This window comes from Poecilia reticulata, chromosome 20 (genome assembly GCF_904066995.2).
Source record: "Poecilia reticulata chromosome 20, P_reticulata-male-v2, whole genome shotgun sequence".
Lineage (NCBI taxonomy): Eukaryota > Metazoa > Chordata > Actinopteri > Cyprinodontiformes > Poeciliidae > Poecilia > Poecilia reticulata.
Window position 1 is genome coordinate 18186868 of NC_088849.1, and position 21834 is coordinate 18208701.

Sequence of the window (21834 nt, forward strand, 5' to 3'; positions counted from 1 at the left end):
GTCACCCATTCCAGACTGAAGACTGAGAGATCCACTGGTTTGTTTTCTTACCTGTTCTTGAATTTATAGTTAGGCAGGTCCCATTTAAGTGATTAGTTTAATTCTGTAGGTCTGGCAGTAATCTGACCTGGACGTGGCTTTTAAATTTGTGGGTTTTCGCAGTACCTATTTAGGATAAAATAGAGACCAAACCGAGACATATTAGAAAAATAACAAAACAGTTATAGAAGACAGGGTGGTAACACCCCAGACAAAATAAGCAAAAGCTTAAAAAGTCCCACGGTGAAGAAAAAAGAGACTAAGATGTTGAGGAAACTAATAAAAACACATCATTGCCATTTGTTCAGCACTAGCAAAAACGTCAATTGTCGCTTTGTATATCAAAAAAGAAATCAAGTTTGACTATAAAGCCTGGACCGCTGCCATGGAAACTGACTTTTGAGCATCGATTACTCCTGCACTGATTAGTAAGGTCTGTTGTCAAGCCGAAGTGACGCGTTCGCCATGGTTTCAACCCACTGCGCATGCGGTCTAGACAGTTATCACTATGGCGTCGCGTATACAAAAGTGTAATGTTGTTTTTAGAGTATTAAGAGCTTGAAACCCCCAAACAACGAGGAAAACATGCACAGTGATAAGGTAAGTGGTTGACGTTTATCATTAGTGATGGCAAATAAAAGCCAGAGATTTGTTATATACCTTGTCTCAGACTGTGGACGTAGTCTTGTGCAAATTAGACTTTCTCTTATTTAAACTGTGTTTTTGCTGGTCCAAGTGAATCTCACTGTTATTACAAAGTGAAGACAGATAATATATTTCCCTAGAAATTAACTAAGGAAGACACATGGAGACCTGCTGAGCTGAGAAGACACCTCAGGGTAAGTCAAAGGTTCTTAAACAATCAGATTAATCAGATTATTTAGGAGGTGTAGTGATTATTTCATTAGTTATTTATCCAACATAGAATAATCACACATTAAGCTGAAATAATTTTAAAAAACGAATGTTTGGTGCTCATATTTGAATTTATTGTGTATATTGTGTCCATACAAAAATTAATTTTGTTTTTTCATACATCATACAACCTTGTAACATGTGACATTAAAGGCTTCAGAGTGTATTTTAATTTGACAAGACTCGAGCTTATTAACTCCTCCTTAGGGATCACCATTAAGTAAAGTCGGTTCTTTCTCTTTACCCCTCATTAAAGTATCTTTTAGAGAACACACCCAGGTCAATTTATGTCTTTGCCAAATTGTACTCCTCTTTGATATGAAGAAGAGGAGTGCAATTCTCCTCTTCAATGTCAATATCAAGGAGGAGTACATTAAAAACTGCCCTTTGAATCAGTTTTTATTTACAGAGCACTTTTGATACAATCAAATGCAAGAAAGTTTAGAGAGGCTAATACAAGGAGCATGTCAGAGCTGATTTTAGAATGGTTAAAGTAAAATTATTAAACTTTTGGCTTGACCTTCATTGGTGTGACTTGCCAATGAACATTTATCTAAATATTAGTTGTATATTTGAGCCTGATCATTTATACTCTGTGTAGATCAAATAAAATGCACAATAAGTTCTAACTTGTGTATCTAAATGACTACAAGTGAAAACCTAAAACTTTAATTACATTTCTGCCCATGATGAGTAAATTTAAATTTTTGCCTGTTTTTTTCCACAAAAGGGAACAAAATCAATACCCTTGTATTTATGTGTTTGTAAGGAAAAAGACTATGGTGATGGCTATTCAAGACGGAGAGAAGACAATGAGAGAAAGCACCGTGGTGGAGAGTCCGTAGAGAGACGGCACAGAGATCCAGAGGAGTCCAGACGAGACAGAGACGAGCTCAAGGAAAGAGAGAGGCGACATGGAGACAGTAGAGACAGACATGGAGAGCGGAGGAACGACGGGTCTCGTGACAGGAGAGGTGACAAGGTCAGGGAGAGACGAGATGACGAGGACAGGAGAAAACGGGTAGTTGATGGTAGAGATATCAGGGACAGACACAAACATAAGGAGAAAGAGGAACTAAAAGTAAGGGAGGAGGTCAGGGACAAAAGGAGAGAAGAAAGAGAAAAGGAAAGAAGAGAGGAACTGGAAAGGGAGCTCAGGAGAGAGAGAAGGCGGCATGATGAAAGGGGTGAAGCAGGTAGAGATCAGGCAGAAAAACTGCACAGAGAGCTGAGAGACAGGCAGCACAGAGGCGAATATGACGACAAGCGAAGAGACAAAGATGTTCAAGAAGAAAGAAGGCGCTCAGAGCGGACAGAAGATGGAGGTAGGCTTCCTTAAACTCCATTTTCCTATGTTTGGGTTGTCCATTTGATTGACAGCCTTTTTTACCTTAGCGCGTAAAGGAGACCACAGACGACTTAAAGAGGAAGGAGAAAGAAGACACAGGGAGAGAAGACATCATGTAGTACAATGATAACAATTTCCTGTTTTCGATTTTTTTTTTGGGTCGCATTTGCTTCAATAAATGTGGAATACAGTTATATTGTCGCTCTGATGCTCTACAGGATGAGAAACGGAAACACAAAAGTGAATCCAAGGAACGTCAAGACTTGAAAAAATCTGACGGCGATGTCCGGAGCTCCCACGCTGGCGATGTCCGGAGCTCCCACGCTGACAGGGATCGAACAGAAAGGGACAAGCACAAAGTAAGACATAAAAAAGAGGAGGACAGTGCCGATGGAAGGCATAAAGACAGACGACAGAGGGAGGCAGAGGAAGAAGACATGAAGAAAAGCAATTCCAAGAAATCCTCATTGGACAAAAGGAAGGAAGAGAAAAAGGTTAGTTGGTCCCTAAATTCTCCTTAAAACCTGTTTTTGTTCATTTTAAAATTATTTTCTGATAATATTATGTCATTTTCCTTCTACGTGTTACTTCCAAATAACTAGGATGAGAAAGAGCAGCAGCAGACAGCAGGTGGACAACAAGAACCGGACCGTGTAAGTTTGACCACAAAACTGAGGGGGACATAAAGTGTTGCAGAAAAGTGGCCTGATGATTGTAAAGGAAAGAAACTATAAAAAATTCTAGTTTTTTAGAATATTTTCTAAAAAAAATTATTTAAGAAAACTAGAGAGGTGCTAAAAAAAAAAGTTGAATCACCGAGATTCAACATGAGCAGAAAGTTTACTGATTTTACACAATTCCTGAACCTGTGTATCTAAAAGGTCCCTTCATAGATCAAGCTGTGTTTGTTTTTTCTTTAATGGGTCTTTTATTCACATTTTGTGCTTTCTGTGCAGCATGTATGACTTTTTCGCAGTTCTTTTGTTCTGCCTTTCTCCATTTTGGTTTGCTTATTTTCATCTGCAGATAAACAATGCAGACGTGGCAGAGCAAGAATATGAAGAGGACTTTGAGGTAAAGGAGGAGCAGAAATATCTAATTCTGTTCTCTTCCATCTTTTATTTTGTCAGCATCCTCATTTTTTTTTTACATTCAATTGTTTACTTTTGCACGCTTTTATCGATTTACGTTCTAAGAGACTGGTAAGAACTCAGCGCTGGACGTTTTATCTGCTACACTGTGTTGCTTGCGTAAACAACGCTGTATTTCCTCAAAGGATTATGAAGAGGATTTTGAAGACGTGCACGAGAGTGCTGATGAAGGTGAGGACGATGATGAAGGTGAGGATGATGATGGGGAAGAGGTGCAGACTGCAGGACAAAGTAAAGAGATCGATGCGATCCGGAGAGCCATGGCTGAGGAGAACGAGAGAGTTGGAACGGCTCAGTCCAGGAGCAGTACGGCCAGAGACGGGGAGCAGGACAGGCCCAAATGCTCCAAAGGTGCTCTCTTTACGTTCAATACCGTACACACAACTTAGATAATTCAACAAAGTTTTATGCGACATTGTGGCCAATGTAATTAATCACAATCAATCGTTTAAAGGCTCTGAAAGGAATGAGAGTAAAACTTCTCGGCATGGCAAATTTATCAACTTCGTGGCTGCAAAGCAACGTGAAATCAGCAAGAAGGTTGCCACAAAGCAGATGTACGTGTTCATTTAAAACTAAAATATTATTCCTCAAGCAGTTTGATGCAGTGTTTTATGAGCCGGTAAATATCCTCTGACAAACAGGAAGCGCAGTACAGAGCTGCTTCGTTTAATCGATCTGGACTTTTCCATGACGTTCTCCCTCCTCGACATCCCTCCTGTCAGTGAATATGAGATGTATATAAAGAGCTTTGGAAACGCCAACGCCAAGCAGGTCAGGCTCATTTTCTGTGACAAAACACCTGAGATACAAGTATAAAAAGGAAACGGCACATTTGAGTGAGATGTGGGGCTGTCTTCCTCCCAGGCTTACGTTCAGTGTAACGAGGATAATGCGGACCGATACGTCCAGACAGAGGAAGTAGAAATATGTGAAAAGTGGACTCAGCATCCTACTGAATACAATGGAGCATGTGGAGGTAAGAAAGAGTCTTATGGTTTTTCACATTTTGTCAGCTTGCACCCAACAACAATATTAAGTCTACCAGACTGCAGAAGAAGTACTGACTCGACTGGATGATCCTAAAACATGAACATCGTATGATTTTAACCAGTCCAATGTAGTTCTGCCTGAATGTTTAGGGTTGCTATCCTGCTGGAGGGTGAAGTGCAGTGTTAGGCCAAACATGGGATCCCCTTTGTCTTATTTTTTGTTTGTGCTTTACTTTTGTCCATTAAAAGTCCAATATGTGGAGTGCATAACTAATGGTTTGCCTGCGTTATTATGGATCTCTGCAGCAGTTCAATCGTAACTCTGGCTGCCCTTGCTCAGCCATTTAGTTTAGGGGGAATGCCTAAGTCTCGATCGGTTTTGATGGATTGGACACTGCTAAGGGAGATTCTCAGAGATTGAGAGATTGTTTAATCACATTTTAAACTTTTCCCTTCACTTTTCTGCTGTGTTTCTTGGGCTCCATGATGCTGTCTTTTGTGAGGCCTTCACAGAAAGTTGGATTTTATTTGTTTTTAAGAGTTGTCAGGCCAAGGGAGTGAATAAAAAATTATTTGTGAAACTGTTTGAAAACCATGAATCATTTTCTTTCCACTTAATAATTTGCAACATTGTGTTGGTTTATCACATAAAATCCCAATGAATCACTTTGGAGGACAAAAAGTGAAGAAGTGGATCGATTATAGGCAGTGATGTTGCACCTTTTTACTTTGCAGATCCAAACTTCTCTCAGGATGCACAAGACAAAAGCAGGACTGACCTCCTTCTCGATTCACAATGTCTGATGTCGTTTCTGCGCTCAGCCTCACAGGTTTTACATATTATATAACAGTTTTTTTTATTTTTTATTATTATTATTTCTTCATTGTGTCATTCTTGGTAAAGTTTTAAAATGTGTTATTGCAAGCTTTTTCTTCGACTTGTAAGCAGTGACTTGTTGTGCTTTTTGACCAAACGCAGGTCATGGTGGTGCTACTGGAGGAAGATCAGGCAGAGAAGAAATCCCTAAGAAAACCGAAGACTCAAACAGATTCGCTTTCTTTCAGCGATGGAAGTTTGCAACTCAACACTAAGTTGCCTTTTCTTTTAGGTACAGTACCATGCAAAAGTATTCCAAAGACAATCTTTAGTAATGCAGTCAAGGTGATCACATATTGCTTTAATATCGGTTTTTTCCCCCCTTATTCTACTTGTGGTATTTTTTTAATACAAATTCCTGATATCAGAATGCTGTACATCATTCAGAAAATGACAGTCGGGTTTAACTTTTCAATCACAGGTCGACAGATTAGTTTGGTGCAGTTCTCTCAGGTTCAGAAGCACACCATGCTGTCCGTCCACATGCCCACATCCAAAGCCAGCACTGCCGGCCTCGACGGCTGCACCGTCATCTGTGTCTGGAACATCTGGGAGCCGTCCAGACCTCAGAAGATACTCATCTATGAATCAGAGGTTCACATTTACACAATCTAATTTTAGCTTCAGCAAAATCCGCTTGACTTTAGGACAATACTTGCCTGTCCTGCGCCAGTTGATCGAAGTTCGGCCAAAATAAATGAGACGAGAACAACCAAGCTAACAAAAAATCCCAGAAAACCGACTTTTAACACTTGTAACGTTTTTGCTCCTTGCAGGTCCAGAGTTGCTGCTTTAGCCCAGGAAAGTCCACTCTGGTGTTTGCAGGGACACTGGTTGGTTCTGTGGTGCTGTGGGACCTGAGGGAGTATGCCAGCAACCATTACAGATTAAAGATTGGTGATCATGAGTGGACCTTCAGACATCCCACCTTTTCCACCGGTATGTCAGGAAAAGTTTTATTCACTTAAAATTTTCATTAAAAATTGATTTTTCCTTAATATTAATTTTCATGTAAAATGTTTTTGCTCTTGCAAACTTGCGCCAAATGCAGGGGCACTTTAAGAAATGAGATAACCACATTTGTTTCGGTAATTCAAAACATAAAACTCATAAACTGTCTGGATTAAATCCAAAGTTTTATTTTTGTTGATTTCGTTGAGTATCCCTTACAGCATCCCTCCAGTGGAGAAGCTGCTTATCTACGTAAACAGAAGAAACGCGGTGAGCGCTGACATCTTGTCTTTTGTTGTTCTGTCAACCCAGACGCAGTGATGTCCGACTCAGGCCACGTTTCGCCTGTCACCTCCGTAGAGGTCGTTCCCTCCTTTGTTGCTGGAGGACCGAGACCAGAGGTCGCACTTCTAGCCTCAGAGGAAGGTGTGACTGTCTTTGCGCAGTGACTGAATATTAGTTTTTCAACCCAATAAAAGTCAATTAACTAAAATTATATTTTCATCACTCAGAATCATCAGGATTGTCATTCCAGCTTGCCTCCTTGGACGAAAGCGGAATTTTAAATTTCTGGGTAGGTTAGGCAACAAAGAGAAACGAGTTTAATGAAGTGATCCAGAGAGGTGCTACATTGTAGCATTTGGTTATTTTATTTATTTGCTATCCTCTTAAAAACTCTAACACAAATTTCTGGAATATAGTATACAAATAAAATCCTCAACCTATCCATCCCAAAAGAGAAAAACTTTTCATAAAGAAAAGACAAGGCAGGAAACATGCAAGAGATGATTCCTTATCTGATTTCAGCAGATAAGGAATCAGTTTTCTTCATATTTTATCAGGATTTTATGTGATCACAAAGTAGTGCGTAATTATGACATAGAAGGGAAATAAACTTGCTCCCTGACTTGTCTGCTTTGTTTCTTGGTCTCCGTGATCATGTTTGTTCATTAATGCTCTCTACCACCTTTTGAGGCCATGTGGTTATGGGATGAACTCCTGCCTCCTGAGCCACTGTCACCTCATTCACTCCTTGTTAGCTGTTGTACCTATGTACAGATTTGCATAAAATATCAAAAAAATACTCTGAATATTGAGTGGAACGTCTGAAAATTTGTATTAAAATTTATATGTGAACATATAAATCCACTCCTTCAGAATGTTATAAAGTGTAGTCTTGTTTGGCATCACTGATAATCATCAATATTCACACACTTTTATGTGTTTTCCTCTTTGCGTCCTGTAGGTGGTGGTGGAGCTCCCTACAGGCAACGAGGCAGGCTCGCCGACAGATTTAGGTAATTGAGTCACATTTTATAGGCCTCGCTGTTCTGTCCAGTAAACATACTCATATTTCTCCCACACGTGTTTTGGCCTTAATTCTGTCTTGTGTTTCCCACCCTGCAGGTCTCCGTCCCGGGGGAAGAGTGAAGCTGCTTCACAGTTCCTCCCTCCTCACTGTTCAGAGGTTAGATTGATAAATAGCTCATGAGGTGCACTTGTCAGCCGCTGGGCTTAAAAATACCTCAAAGTGACTAGACCCAGTGGGACGCAGCTGTTCGGACAGTGGTCACACGATCCAGTGTTTGTCCCCTCGACATGTCTTCTGAGGTCATGTACTTGTACAGGCCGGGGGAACATGATGTGACGGGACAGTTTGTGAGATCTAATGTTGCGCTCTCTTCATCTCCAAGGCCGTCACTAAAAGAGGCAGGAAAAACAAGGCCATTTCAGACGCTGCTTTTAAAATACCATCCGACAGACTCCAATCATTTCTTTATTGGCACCAATCTGGTGAGCAAAATGTATCCGAATTCAGACTAGTGATCCCTAGTTCCTTCTGGGAAATGTTTTGACTTCCTGTTTCTTTCCAGGGTCTGGTCAGACATGGAACAAGTCACGGTTTGAAGGCTCCTCCGCAGTTTTACAAGTCCCAGGAGGTGGAAGAAAGAACTGTTGACATCAACTCAATCCACTTTTCTCCTTTCAGACCAAATCTCTTCCTGGTAGGAAGCGTTCCTTTTCAAATTGAATCAGTTTTAAGACACGCAGCCTTCTGCACACATACTAGTGCTGCTTGTTGATATATAAAAACACTTATGTTAATCTTTGATTACAGTATCATACTTTCACACTGAAAAATGTTAGAAAATGTTTACTTTTATCTAGGGACAATTCTTCAGATTCAAAGTAAATTGCATATTATGAATTAACTGTTTTTAACAAAGTTCTTACTCCTGAAATCATTGGTACCCTTCAAGATTCTTAGCTTGGAAAAGATTTCTCTCAGTGAAGACAATAATTAAAAAGCTTAAAATGCCAGAGCTGTGCAAAACAAGGGTGTGTGCCTTGTTTTGCACAAGGAAAAAGAGTATGCGAGGTAAAAATAGTTTGCATAACTTACAAAAAGTGGGGACTTTGGCTCACCAAGTCTTCATAGCAACTATAGAAGACACCATCTTCTGACCAGCTGTTCATTTTGATGTCATACTGAATTTTTTTTTCTAGTATCACTATTAATGGTGCTTTCTTCTTCTTTTTGGCAACAAACACACGAGGTAGATGTAGCATAAAGCAAAGAATGAATAAAATAATAGTAAAAGCAACTCACGCCTATTGTTGAGTATGATGAAGGATCTGCGTTAAAGCTCAACGCATCATGAACGCTTTAAATTGTCAGGTGATTTAAAATTGAAAATCCGGTATAACCTGCCAGATTACTGAAAATGGGTTGCTGATTCCCATAGGTTAAAGATCCAAAATGTATGGCCGGATCAACACTGACATTGACATTTAACTGTAAACTTTTGTTTATGAGTCTTTGCTGCTGCATCAAGAAGTGAATTTATTTCAGAGGTTTTTTTACTTGAGTGCCAACAAATACGCCAGGAACTGTAGGATCTAGTTTATAGCTTGCTAGATATATGTATTGGTGATCATCTTAGCATGCACAGAGAATCAATGGAAAAGGGCTAACATATTAAATTTGTGATTCTTTGAATAATTAATAAGCAGACCAAGTTACACGAATAATATTACCCTTATTCTGTTCCCTCCTCCAAAGAAGATTCTTCTCATGTTACTCTGAAATGATGGATTCCAGGTAGTTTGATTCATGTTTTGGTGCAAGGGTGTACTTTAGTACCTTACTGTGAGTTTTTTTCTTCCCGGTTTGTAGGTGGGCTGTGCAGACGGCAGCATCAGGATGCATGCAGTCAGCCACGATCAGCCTGTGGCAGAATGGATGAACGGCACCGGTGGAGAAGCGGTGGTCTCACTGCAGTGGACCCAGACCAGGCCTGCTGTGTTTTGTGTCCTCGACGCGGCTTCTAACCTTCACATATGGGACATGTTGAAAGATGATGGACAGCCTGTTATGACGGAGACATTTTGTGATGATAGGTAACACCAATTAAATGAGTGACATGTACAGTGAGGCATAAATTTTATGCCATCCTGTGTTCATATCAGGTGTGTGCTTTGTGTTTTTAGGGTAACAGCTATGGCTGCGTTTGGAGACTCGGGACAACAAAACACATACTCAGGAATTGCGCTGGCACACGAGTCAGGAAACATAGAGCTGCAGTATTTCACTCAGTCTTTGACGTTGCCCAACCCTGCAGAGGAGGGAAAGTTGGAGAGCATAATGACTGAAGCCTTTTGAAACCCTCCATCTTGACTTCATACTGATACTGACTCACTTTAGTGTTACTTTAAAGGTTCAATTAATTTTTGAACACAGAAGGAGCAAAAAGTTCAACTAATACAACTTCTATGGACATCATCCTACATACCTTTCTGTTTCTTTATTTTATAGTTTAATGTGAAATTGAACAAACATGGGCTGAACATGGCCATGAGGGGAATGTTGTGAATTCATCGATTGTCCTTAGTTTTAAAAGAATATTGTACACATTTGTGTATATATGAAAATATTTATACTTTTTGGCTATAAAATATTTTTATTACAAAGTGTGAGTTATTTTAAATAAATGTAGTAAACCTGTATATACAATGTTGGGTTTTATTTTTCCTTTTATATGCATATCACACCATAATCTAATGTCATGTGAAAAATGACTCCATTTGATTTAACCCCACAAAAACAGGATTAGATTAGACACCAACTGCATCATGGGAGAAGAAGTGGAGACGGTTGAGTATAATAATAATAATGATGATAATAATAATACATTTTACTTATATAGTACTTTCTAAAAACTCACACTTTACATGATTCAAGGAAAATTACAAACAGATCAGTACATCAAACAAAATTTTGGAATGGAGTTGAATTACCTTCAAAATATTTTTGAAATAAAGCAAGAGCTTTTGCAGCCAAGTAACTACGGTTGCCGAGAAACAAACGAAGAACAAGGGAAACAATTTAAAGATATGCAAAATGAGAGTAGTGATCTGGATTCTTGCAGCTCAAAGACATTAAACTTTTTGTATTTTATTTTTTATTTTTCATAGACTCAAATAGTACTTTCTTTAATGTCTTACAAATTACCAACAAAAAATTACAACATCAGAGATTCACACCCATTTGATGTTGGATGCCTATGCATAACTTGGTATTGTATTGCACTATTATTATTATTAGTAGTAGTAGTACCATTTGCACAAATGAATTATGACGGATTTGGGATAATTGAGAAATGATTTTAAGTTTTAAATGACGAATTTCAATACACTTCCATGACCCTTTTAAAGTTTACAATGTGGATTCATTTATAATTCAATTCACTTGATTGTTTTCACTTCCCAGAGTGCCTTGCATTAGCTTCTTTGTAATGCAGGCTGGGAGCCGTTTTCTTACATTTTCCTCAGGATGAGTACACTTATTTGTCCTCAGATTTCTGCAGAACTTTCAAGCAGAAAGATTCAGAGCAGAATCACATCTCGGACTTGGAGAACACCACCCTCTGAAGATCGAGTCATTTTGAGGTAGTGGCTCCAGGACAGAGCAGCAAATCATCCAAGGTTCAGCATAGAGGCCGTTATCTTAGCTCTCTAAGATGACAGAGCCAACAACACGTCAAGCTCAGGAAATTCTCATTCACGATAGGAGGCAGACTGGAAAAAAGGTAGATCAGCTTGCAGGTGGTTACCGAGAAATTACTGCAGTAATTGTAAAGCATCTGATTTGTGTCTGCAGGTTGTTGCCTATGAAGAGGATGAGCACTTCCTTGTTCATGGGTTCTATCACTTCAAGCATTTCCCCTGTGACAGCCCAGTGCGTTTCATGATGCACTCCCCTGCAAGTCATGCCTTCATCAGCCTCCACGAGAACAACAAAGTAAGCTATTTCAGACCTAAGTGCCCCAAGGAGACCATCTGGAGAAAACTGCCCTTTTTGGGCCTGACCACAACAAAGATCCTTGGATGGATGGTAGGCTGGGGCCCCGGGCCCGTCTTCACTCTCCTGGACAACAAATTGCGGCATTTGGCTACTGCGGACGACGCTCTTGATATTCGGCTGTGTGAGGCGGCGGAGCATTCCTGGGAGCTGGTGACTGCAGGCTTTGGGAATGTGTGTGTGTGGTCGGTGTTGCTCATGAGGTGCAGAGTGAAGCTACAGGAAGGGCTGCAGCAGAGAGCTTTCACTCACATGGCATTGGCTCCTCCACAGAAGAATAGGCCTCACTGTGCCTTTGTTGCATGTGGAATGGATGTGACTGTGATCAACCTTGATGATGGGATAGTTCTGGATCACCAGGAAAAACTCTGTCTAAGGTCTGCAGGATCATGATGATGTTATGCACAATTATTGGTTTTGTGGTATCTATGCAGTTTTAGCTTAAATTGTTGAACTCATTCTTTGTTTCAGAATTTCATGAGCACTGTTTTAAAATACTTTTTCTCTCACAGTGAAATCACCGCAATGTTGTTCTGCACCCAACTTGACTGTTTGATCATCGCTTTCCAAGATTGCACCATCACAGTCTGGGGTTTTGACTGGGTTCCGCGTGTGACTTTTTTTGGACATGATGGTAACTTTAAGATTAAACTGCTTCAGGTTCAATATGTATTTATCTAACCAACTGACTTCATTTTGTCTTTGTTTGTTCTGCTTAGGTGTGGTGAATTCGCTGTACTATTGCTCCAAAACAAACCTGCTGATCTCATGCTCTGCAGACTGCACCATGCGTAGCTGGGACGTAAAAAACAACTTGGCAATCGATTGTTTCCACACAGAGCAGAACCACCCACCACTGTGTTTGGGGGGCATAGAGAACAAACACCCGTTTTTCTCTTTTTCAGACAAAGGTGTGGATCTTTGGTTTCTAACAGATTGGTACAGCCTCTACACAAAGTTCAAAGGGAATGAAGACATCGCATTGAAACAAATCTTAGTCTCACATTTGCCTCCTTGCTACCCAACCCGAGTGACTTGTGTCAGTGAAGATGATCATATCTATGTGGTTTCTGCTGGAACAGAAGAAATACTTACTTCCTTTAAGGCAGGAAAGAGGGTATTATGTGCTGCCTACTGCCTTCAAAAAGAGCTTTTGATTGTCTTGACTAAGGGTGGTACCTTACTTCAAGTCGACCCACTCGCTAATCCAGCCACTTTGATTCAAGAATGGGAAGGCAGAGGCCAGGCTCTATGGACAATATCAGAATCTGTTGGTAAAAAGGATCTCCGCAATCTGCCGGAGCCCGGCCCGGCCTGTTGCATGGTGATTTACAGCTCCTTGGGAGACCCTGAGAAGGCTTTAGAGAGGTGGAAAAGTTTACAAAGTGAGAGAAGCAGCAGTCAGAAGGACAGCAAACATACTGATCATTTCAAGAATCGGTAAGCAGCTTCTCTTTACATTAAAGTAGCATATTGCCAGATGTATTCGCTCACAGATCCAGATCACTAAATCCAGGTGTCCCAGTTGCTTCCATGGCCACGAGTGTATAAAATCCAGCACTTCAGCATGCAAATTGCTTCTACAAATGAATTGCCCTCAGGTACTCAGTGAAATTTCAGTGTAGTATCACAATAGGATGCCCCCTGTACAACAAGTCCTGTCGTTAAATTTCCTCCCTGCTGAATATTTTACAGTCAGCTGTTAGAGGTATTAAAGGTGCAGCATGCAAGTTTTGTAAATAGTATGTATTTTTACATATTTAATAGAGCTGTGATATTCTGTGAAAAAAAAGTCAATCATGCTTATGTTCGTGCTGCTCAATGTGCTAATGGCGGAGAAGCCAATATTATATTAAACCCCACAGATTAAAAACGGGATGTCACTCAGGAATGTGTGTGAAGGCAGATGAGTGACTACCTATGGTATTATACGGTAGTGCATTTGAATTGCTAGAAGTTGTTCTATTGTGTGGAATTTTTTTTTTTATACATTTTGTGTTTGAATCAGATTTTGGGTTATCATTGGTCAAAGTGGTGGCTGTGTGAGTGTCCTCACAATAGATGATGGGACGGTCCTGTACAGAACCCCCGCACACAACGGCAAGGACGTCACAGCAGTGAAGGTCTATCCGAAATACAACTACCTCCTCTCCTCGGGTGAATTTAAATCAAACATTTTTATATCCTCGCACGTCTTTTTCAAAGAAGGTTTGATTACTTTAAATCTAATCATCAAGGTGCGGACTTCACGGTGGTGGTGTGGAAAATTCACCCCGATGCTGCAGCGTGTCTAACCCCTTGGCAGACGGTGATATGTTATGAGCCTCAGCTCTACCTGGCGGCGCTGGAGCTGCAGGTGGCCCTGACGTTTCGAGAGCCTAGCGGCAACTCCTACAGCCTACAACTCTACCATGTGGAAAACCTGAAACGAGCAGAATGTCAGAAAACAAATGCACATATAGATTCCCTCACAGGTCACAGCTTGGTATAACCTCTACATGGGAAACTGCAAAGAGGATTTTTACCCGAATGACTCGTTTTTTTTTGTTGTTGTTGTTTTTTGTTTGTTTTTGTTTTGCAGGAGTGTGCGCGATTCCTGAAATAAAGGCATTTGCTTCCTGCAGTCTGGATAAGACAGTGCGCATCTGGAATGAAAAGAATAAGCTCATCTGGTTGGACTTGCTTCACATCTTCTTTTTAACCCTGCTTTATCTTATTTACCAGAATGTTTATATGTTTTGGGCTAGGGTTCTAAAAGTTAACCACACTACTTGAACTTTTTCCGATTTTGTCACATTGCAACCACAGACTTCAATGTGCAACTCTGTGAAGGGAAATGTGTTAAATTCATACCAAAAGAGGCCAAAAGTAAAATATTTGGTCATTATGCAAAACGTTGTTTAAAGAGGGAAAGTTCACATTGTGTCCCCCTAACCTCCTGTGTGTTGGGTGTACAACAAAACAGGAACAAGTTCAAGGGGCATTATCACTTTTGCAAGGCATTGCATATTTTAGAATAAATATTCAAACACCATATATTTTGTTTTCAGGGTGCAACAGCTTGTGGCAGCACCTCAGTGTATGGAATACAGTGGAAACGGGGAACTATTTCTGGGCATGAACGGGGACCTGTACAGGCTAGAGTTTGCACACTTTCTACCAAAGAAATGCCAACGAACGGTGCAACTATTGGCTGCTTATTATTTAACTGAATTTAAAAATTGCACACAGGAGAGTTTTATCATCACTATGCCTGATTTTCTTTTGTTGTTTTTCCAGCTTCACTGCTACCGTTTTGAAAATGTCCTTTCTGAGCTGCCTATTCCTGAGGTTGAAGAAACACCTGTCACAGCCGAGTAGGAGAGGTTCCAATTTCAGGTTACAATAATAATGCAATTATCTGAATGAGTTCTGAGCACTTTTGTATTCTAGCATGCCAACTGATGAGGCAGAAAAATTACAGGAAGCTATCTACAGCAATGAGATAATAAACGTATACCTGGAGGAGGACAAGGTTAGTATATAAAAGGGTACATTTTTAGAACTGTTGAACCCAGTAATAATTAAGACACCTGACTCATAAATACATTTTTTCCCACCTGTGTCAGTTGACGTCAGCGATCATAGACATGGACCTGAATGCTCTAGTAAAGGGACAAGTAAATTGTACACAAAAGAAAACTCACAGTACGAAGCAAACTAAGAAAGACGCCTTCGACCAATACATGCATGAGTTATACGGATTGTCACCTTGTGAGCAGGTATATTTAAGCAACAACTTTTTTTCACCTGATTTTCTCAAGTACTTGAAAATAAATTAAACCGTCAAGCAGTCCAGTATATAAACTTCTAATATACTGGACTAGTTTTCAGTGATTTTCAAAAGTATCCAAGCAGGAAAAAAGTAAATCTTGGATCTCATTGAGACAACCTATTTAAACAAAGGCCAAAGAAATACATTAATGCACATCCCGATTAAATGGCCAGGTTTAGTGATGTCATAAGACCGGATGAATAAGACATACATGACAGATCCTTTAGGAGTGAAATGTTTTGATTTTTTTTTTTTAAAGATAAAACACCTTGCATAGAAGGAAGAAGTGGGCAAGGCCTGAAACTTCCCATTGTTGATGTAGATTTGATTTGTTTACAGTAAAACTTTCCATAATGAGATCAACCTGAAATTAACTCTCTCAATAGTTTTTTTTTGACATTTTTTCATTTGCACCATTTGGCTGAAGTCTCATTTGAAATGATCCAAATGATCAAATCAATCAGTGGTACAAACCCCCCATATGTACCATGGCACACATTTTAAAAACTTAAAATAGCTGTATGAAAGTTGAAGACATTTTTCAGCATTACAATGACTTCAAGCATACATCCATAACAGCAAGAATATTGGCTCCACCAGAAGAAGAAAAAAAGTTTCTGGAATGGCCTCCTGAAAGGAGACAAGGATTAAAACCAACAGAAAATGTTAAACGTTTTGCCTAAAGACAGATGTGGTCATAATCTGTAAATTTGGAAAACATTTGTAAGAAAGACTTGAATATGAAATTAAATTACAAAGTGGTTTAGTTTGGTTCAAAGTTGTTGATGTAAGGGAATGTGCACTTATACGCAACAAGGTTGCAAGATTTTTATTTATTTATTTATTTATTTTCACATTTCACATGTTATTTCCCCATAACATGTAAAAAAAAATGGCCAGGTTTTTGGCAACAGAGTGCATGTCAAATTTATGGTGGAAAATGTGGATACATTATTTATCAGTATATATCAATCAATCGATCAATTGTATTTATAAAGCACCTTTCATACTAAAAGCAGCTCAAAGTCCTGTACAGATCAATAAAAACAAATCCACAAAAATAAACAATTACCCAACCAACCCCACGTGTATTATTGTACACATTGAACATCCTGTTTGTTATTTACATGCAAAAGATCTTTTTTTTTTGCTGCTTTATTATTTTATGTTAAGCACATTTGCAAAAATCATACTAATTTGTTAAATACTCTGTTTTTCAGACTGACATGGATGATGATGACTTTGAAGAAATGCTAATGAACTCCAGAGCATATTTAATGCGAACCTTGTACGCTCCAATGCCAAAACCAATGGTCAGTCCTACGACCACTGAAGCGTTTGCGCGAAAACAGGTATAAACCTTTACGACGTCAGTATTTTTTATCTATTAATGTTGAATTTAATTTTCCTGTGACAGATAGCAAAGTGACAGCTTTAGGAGAAAATTTATGACACTTGTATCATTCTCTTTTTTCCGTTTGTAATCACAGCATTTTCCTCATTCTTAAGTTTGTTTTAGCTTTGCGTCTTTAATGTTTCAGATCATTGAACCAGTGTCAACATTAGAGAAATACAGCAAATAGGAAATGCAAACAGCAATTTTGAACTGATGTTTACATTTATTAGATGGGAAAGGTTATATTGACTAATGTTGCTCTAAGTGAAAATATGTGCCCCTTGTTAAAAGACACTTTATCTGCAATTGATTACATTTTACTGTAGGAATGCCGAGTTCAGTTTCACAAGCTACATGCAGGTTTGATTACTGCCAGATCTGTAGGACCAAGAAATAACTTGAGAACTTTTCTGACAACATGAAGCAGGCTTACAGGTGCCAAAAACCAAAACATTGCGCTCCAATCTAAAGAAATTCAAGAGGAGATAAAAAGGTTGCCTAGCTACAGTAACAGTCTTGAAAAGGTGGCCGATAACAGGAACTGCAGAAACTCTGGAGCAGTGGGGAACCTTCCAGGAGCATTTGGGCAAAATGACTTCCATGGTGCTGATGACAAAGAATATTGTCTCATTGTCTGATTGGCTCATTGTGCATTTTGCTCAACAACATCAATAGCTTTAACATCTTTTAAGAAAAAGAACATGATGTCTACAGTCAAGGGAGTTGACTGTTGACAGTTCTTTTCTTTAGAACCGATATGTTATGCACACAAAAGAAAACTCACATAAATTACCATACATTTTCCTCTCCAGTCAAAATTCTGAAGGAGAAATCCACCAGTTTGTGATCTTGACATCAAGCACCATTGGGTTATTTAGCAATAATCTAAAGAGTATTCCTCCTCAGTGATGTTAAGAAGTTATTGCCAGCTATCATAAGTGTTTCATAGCAGTTGTTTCTACCAAGAAGGGGACGACCACTCTTAGTTATTAGGTTTAGGGGGTAGTTCATTTTCACATTTAGCAATGTTGTTTTGGGTAGAATTTTTTTTCCCAATAATTGTCATCAAATTTGTTTAATAACTTTTCTAAAGCACTGTATAACATAAAACCAAAAATATATCCAGATTGCGAGGACAAAGGTGATCAAAAAGGCTCCCGTGTTGAAAGCTGTGCTTGCAAAACAAACAAAACAGACCAAAATGGAAAAGGTATAAACAAGACATATTCAGACATTTTGGGACTGGAGCAGCCAGTGGCACTTAATCAGACTTTTTCTTGCAGGTTAGAAAGGTCAGCAGTCCAGTGGAGTCAATCCTCCAGTCTGACTGGTGGAATCAGAAACAGAGAGCAAAATCTCTTCGTGCTTCTCTACTTAAGCCCCCGGCACTATCGCAACTCCAGAAAATCTCCAAAGATATTCCATCATTCCTCACTCGGTTTTCAAGTATGGAATGGTTTTCAGATCTGTATCCTGACAGAAAGGTAATGAAAAGAAATATGAAAATACATGCATCCTTGGTGATGACTGTGGCTCGGGTCAAGATGTTTGAATGTTTGCAGTCTATCTCAAGCAACATTTCTCCTGAGGACGTCTTCCTACAGATACTAAATTACTTGCAAAACTCGGCCGGCAAAGCAAACTCCAAGGTCCTTGGAGCAATTCAAGCAGCGCAAATCCTGCAAAGCCAGAACCTCTTTGATGTCACAGAAAAACAGTACGCAGACCTCACCGACGCCTGGGAGAAATTCATACAGCCAACGATGGTAAAGCAAAACCAGTATTGAAACTACGGCTTGAGTTACAACTGACAGCTTTGCTAATATGTTGGCGTTTTGCTTTTTTGCATGATTCAGACAAATCAATCACGCGATGTGGTTGTTGAGATGTTAAATTTGTTGGTGGATTTGAAGTCGGAAGTCAGTTACGATGTTACGAAAAAAATGCTAACTCTTATGGCAAATAAGGAACTGAATCTCCAGTGAGTTTCTGACAGTATTAATTTGGAAGATAAGTGGTGTTTTTTGTTTGTTTGTTTGTTTTATTAAGAGATGGGGAAAAAAATCCTGTTTCTTTGTCAATAGGAAACCAATATTCTGCGTCATTGAGGGATTGGGTGTGCATCAGGCACAGCATTTCCTGGAACTCGAGTTTCAAAACTGGGGTGAGGGACTGGAGGACAACCCTAACAAGACGGCGATAATTAACGAAAAAGCAAACTGCTGGATGGAGTATTGGACCTCAAAATTCAGAGTTAGTTCCTCATTTCATTTTGGTCTTATCTTGTTCCTCCATCCTCCAATGTCAAAATGTATATTTTGTTCACTATTAAAATTAATTAAATTAACTTTGAGTGAAAGGTAAAAAAAAGGACAGAGGTCTACTAGTAACCACTTTTACCCCCATGCTACAATCCTAAACTTCAGTGTGTTTTGTAATTTAGGAGCGTACTAGCAGAAATTAGTTCAAAATTGTGAAAAGAAAGTGATATAAGGGCATAAGAATTTTAAATAAGTGCTGCAGCATGATGGCGCCGCCATCATGTTTCAACATGGGGCAGGTTAATGTGCAGAGGTAATTTTTCATCCTGCTGGTATGAATCTTTGTGCAGGGAGTATTTTAATTATGTGAAGTGAGAATATTTGCATTTAATAAAAATGTATATAAAAAAACATCATTTGCATAAATAAATTTCTGGAATGGATGTGGAGATACAGGCTTTATGCTAAGTTGATGCTGTTGAATGGATGGGTGGAAATCAAACTACATCTTTGCATGCAAATAGATAAATATGCATAATGATCAGCAGGAACAGCAATAATAAAGAAAAAGGGGTACCCCCTCTTGCCCCCCCCCCACAAAAAACTACAGAAAACATATTTGTATATGTCAAAGATGCTTACATATGGCACTGTACACCATGAGTGATTATTTGCATTGTTTGCTTCCATTCTATGTAACACAGGATTATAACCGCTTTCTGCACACTAGAACTTCACCGGAGTGGAAACAGCCTCCCTTCAGCGGATTGGATGTCCTGAAATTTTTCTGTTTGATTAAAAAACAAGAGATCAGAAGATCCTTCTTTATTCCTGCTGCCCAAAAATACAAAGTGATCGTGCCTCAGGAGAAGTGGTATGTGAATGTATACTTAAAATAGTTGATTTTCTCTGTAGATTGCAGACATCTTTTTTTTTATAAGATTCAGTCGAACTAACTAGATGCATTTTTCCATCTACAGTTTAAAGTAGTTTTATTTTGTTGCATCATTTTAATCAAATTTCTAATTCTAAGGTGTTTCTAAGGTGCAGTGAAACATTCAGACAAATATGAATATAGTCTAGTGGATAAGTTAGATAAATATATTACTTTTAAAAATTTATTTTATGAATTTCTGCACTGGAAATACTTCACACTTCACTATCCAACTGTGTTTCTGTGGTCAGTTTTTGATTTTAAGCTGAAGCAAATAGAGCACTGAATATTTCAATAGTATTCTGATTACTGTTATGTTTTGTTTTTTTGCAGGAGTTTCAAAGCAATTCTTCGCCTGGGAGAGACACACACCATGGCCAGAAAAAGGAAAAGGACAAGATACTGTCAGCACCTTCAGCAACCACTTAATATTTAATGCCTTAAAAAGAAAGTCAACTTCAAATGTGATTTGTGTAATTCCAGGTGTTTTTGAGCCTCGCTTTCCCAATTGGATCTGGCTACCTATGTCTCGTGTCAACCTGCGTCCGTTTCACACAAACTTGTACGAGCGCTTGGTGAGGCTCCCTGACCGAACCTACTTCATCCCTGAGCACTCTACAGTGGAGTACTACAGGCAAAAACTCAAAAAAAGGCCTGTACTAATCACACCACCACCATCCCACCACCCCACCACCCCACCGCCAACTCCTGAGCTAAATCTGAAATAATTGAACAATAAATAAAAATTAATAGTTGCAATAAGTTCAAGTAATTTTATATTTTCAGAATGAAAGTATGAAGTCATTTTTCAGGGTTGGGAGTGTTTGCCAGCAGCATTTTGTTGGACTTGGGTCTCAAACATGGCAACATTTAGGTCCTCTTAAACGGAAGAAGGAAGTTAGGAATCTTCAATGACACAGTCATTAAGAAACAAAAACTGTAAATGTTAAAAGAATTCAAATTAAACATAGGATTTAGTTGTCTCTATAGCTAAAGGTAACATTGCAGATAATACACTTCAGGTTTTGTGGGTTCACTCTTTGAGGCTTCGGGCCCACCATGATTGGTTCCCTGCCCGCATTTAGGTACCTCAAAGGGTATGCACTCTCACTTGAGATCAGGAACCACCTTGAGCAACAGGGACTATCTTTTATGGTTGGTGTATGGTGTATACGGTGTGCTCCAGGGCGCCACCTCCTGGTTTGTATGTGCTGAGTGTGTTGCGTAGAATATGACTAGCATACCCCAGTGCTTCGTCTGAGCTGGGCCCAGATGGAGCTTGTGGTGTTCTGTTATGTTGGTGTTCATAATCATAGGAGGGGGAAATTTGGAAGTGTTAGTAACAGGAGGAGGTGGGGGGAAAAGAGGGGGGGTTGTGGGGGTTGTGTGTGTGGGTGAGAGGGTTAGGGTTAGGCCAGAAAAAGGGTATGGTTAGGTTAAGAGTTCTGAAATAGTGAAGGTTTAAGAAAATGGGAGAGAGAGAGGGGGGGGGATAGAGGGAGGAAAAAATAGGGGGGTTAAGAATGTTAGGGTTAGGCAAGAAGGAAGGTGTGGTTAGGTTAAGAGTTAAGGATTGGTGAAGGTTCAGAATAGGGGATAGGGAGGGTGAGGGGGAAAGAAGAGAGGAATAAAGGTGGGGGGGGAGAAGGAGAGAGAAAAGAGGGGGGAGGGGGGGTTGAGAGAAAATTGGTGGTGTTAGATTAATAGTTTGGGTTTTGTTAAGACCGAAAGAACGAGATCACGGATACAAGCGGCCGAAATGGGTTTCCTCCACAGGGTGGCTGGGCTCTCCCT

At 39.5% G+C, this 21834-nt stretch overlaps 2 protein-coding genes across 4 annotated transcripts; both read left to right on the forward strand.

The window, feature by feature from the left end:
* The first annotated feature begins 486 nt into the window (after window positions 1–486).
* Window positions 487–10281, forward strand: dync2i1 (dynein 2 intermediate chain 1). Of its 3 annotated transcripts, none has more exons than XM_008396730.3 (23): window positions 487–639; window positions 825–878; window positions 1724–2279; window positions 2350–2420; window positions 2521–2796; window positions 2905–2955; window positions 3329–3376; window positions 3579–3804; window positions 3908–4010; window positions 4098–4227; window positions 4321–4432; window positions 5181–5275; window positions 5425–5554; window positions 5744–5916; window positions 6099–6261; window positions 6586–6699; window positions 6786–6847; window positions 7520–7571; window positions 7681–7741; window positions 7968–8067; window positions 8148–8279; window positions 9452–9675; window positions 9766–10281. In XM_008396730.3, exons 1-23 carry the CDS (start codon window positions 625–627, stop codon window positions 9935–9937), a joined length of 3120 nt encoding a protein of 1039 aa, XP_008394952.2. In that variant the 5' UTR covers window positions 487–624; the 3' UTR covers window positions 9938–10281. The 3 variants fall into 3 exon arrangements, with proteins under 3 accessions (XP_008394952.2, XP_081458166.1, XP_008394953.2); XM_081602040.1 differs by having other exon boundaries at window positions 2350–2417; window positions 2494–2796; XM_008396731.3 differs by having other exon boundaries at window positions 488–639; window positions 2350–2417.
* A 321-nt stretch (window positions 10282–10602) lies between these two features.
* Window positions 10603–21365, forward strand: wdr97 (WD repeat domain 97). Its single transcript, XM_008396728.3, has 21 exons — window positions 10603–10850; window positions 11132–11363; window positions 11435–12012; window positions 12148–12269; window positions 12355–13075; window positions 13644–13792; window positions 13873–14109; window positions 14217–14307; window positions 14686–14815; window positions 14915–14991; window positions 15068–15149; window positions 15244–15396; window positions 16670–16801; window positions 17972–18055; window positions 18129–18329; window positions 18408–18611; window positions 18702–18826; window positions 18930–19098; window positions 19811–19980; window positions 20374–20444; window positions 20524–21365. The coding sequence occupies exons 2-21, from the start codon at window positions 11295–11297 to the stop codon at window positions 20766–20768; spliced, it is 3810 nt and encodes a 1269-aa protein (XP_008394950.2). The 5' UTR covers window positions 10603–10850; window positions 11132–11294; the 3' UTR covers window positions 20769–21365.
* Window positions 21366–21834: the final 469 nt, after the last annotated feature.

What these genes read in the sequence shown, in the direction of transcription:
- wdr97 (XM_008396728.3), top strand. Translation starts at nt 11,295, where the DNA reads ATGACAGAGCCAACAACACGTCAAGCTCAGGAAATTCTCATTCACGAT. An exon ending in ACTGATCATTTCAAGAATCG is followed by an intron (nt 13,076 to 13,643) that starts GTAAGCAGCTTC and finishes TGTTTGAATCAG; the next exon opens with ATTTTGGGTTATCATTGGTC. An exon ending in GAAACACCTGTCACAGCCGA is followed by an intron (nt 14,992 to 15,067) that starts GTAGGAGAGGTT and finishes TTTGTATTCTAG; the next exon opens with CATGCCAACTGATGAGGCAG.
- dync2i1 (XM_081602040.1), top strand. An exon ending in CAGGCCCAAATGCTCCAAAG is followed by an intron (nt 3,805 to 3,907) that starts GTGCTCTCTTTA and finishes AATCGTTTAAAG; the next exon opens with GCTCTGAAAGGAATGAGAGT. An exon ending in TCTTTATTGGCACCAATCTG is followed by an intron (nt 8,068 to 8,147) that starts GTGAGCAAAATG and finishes GTTTCTTTCCAG; the next exon opens with GGTCTGGTCAGACATGGAAC.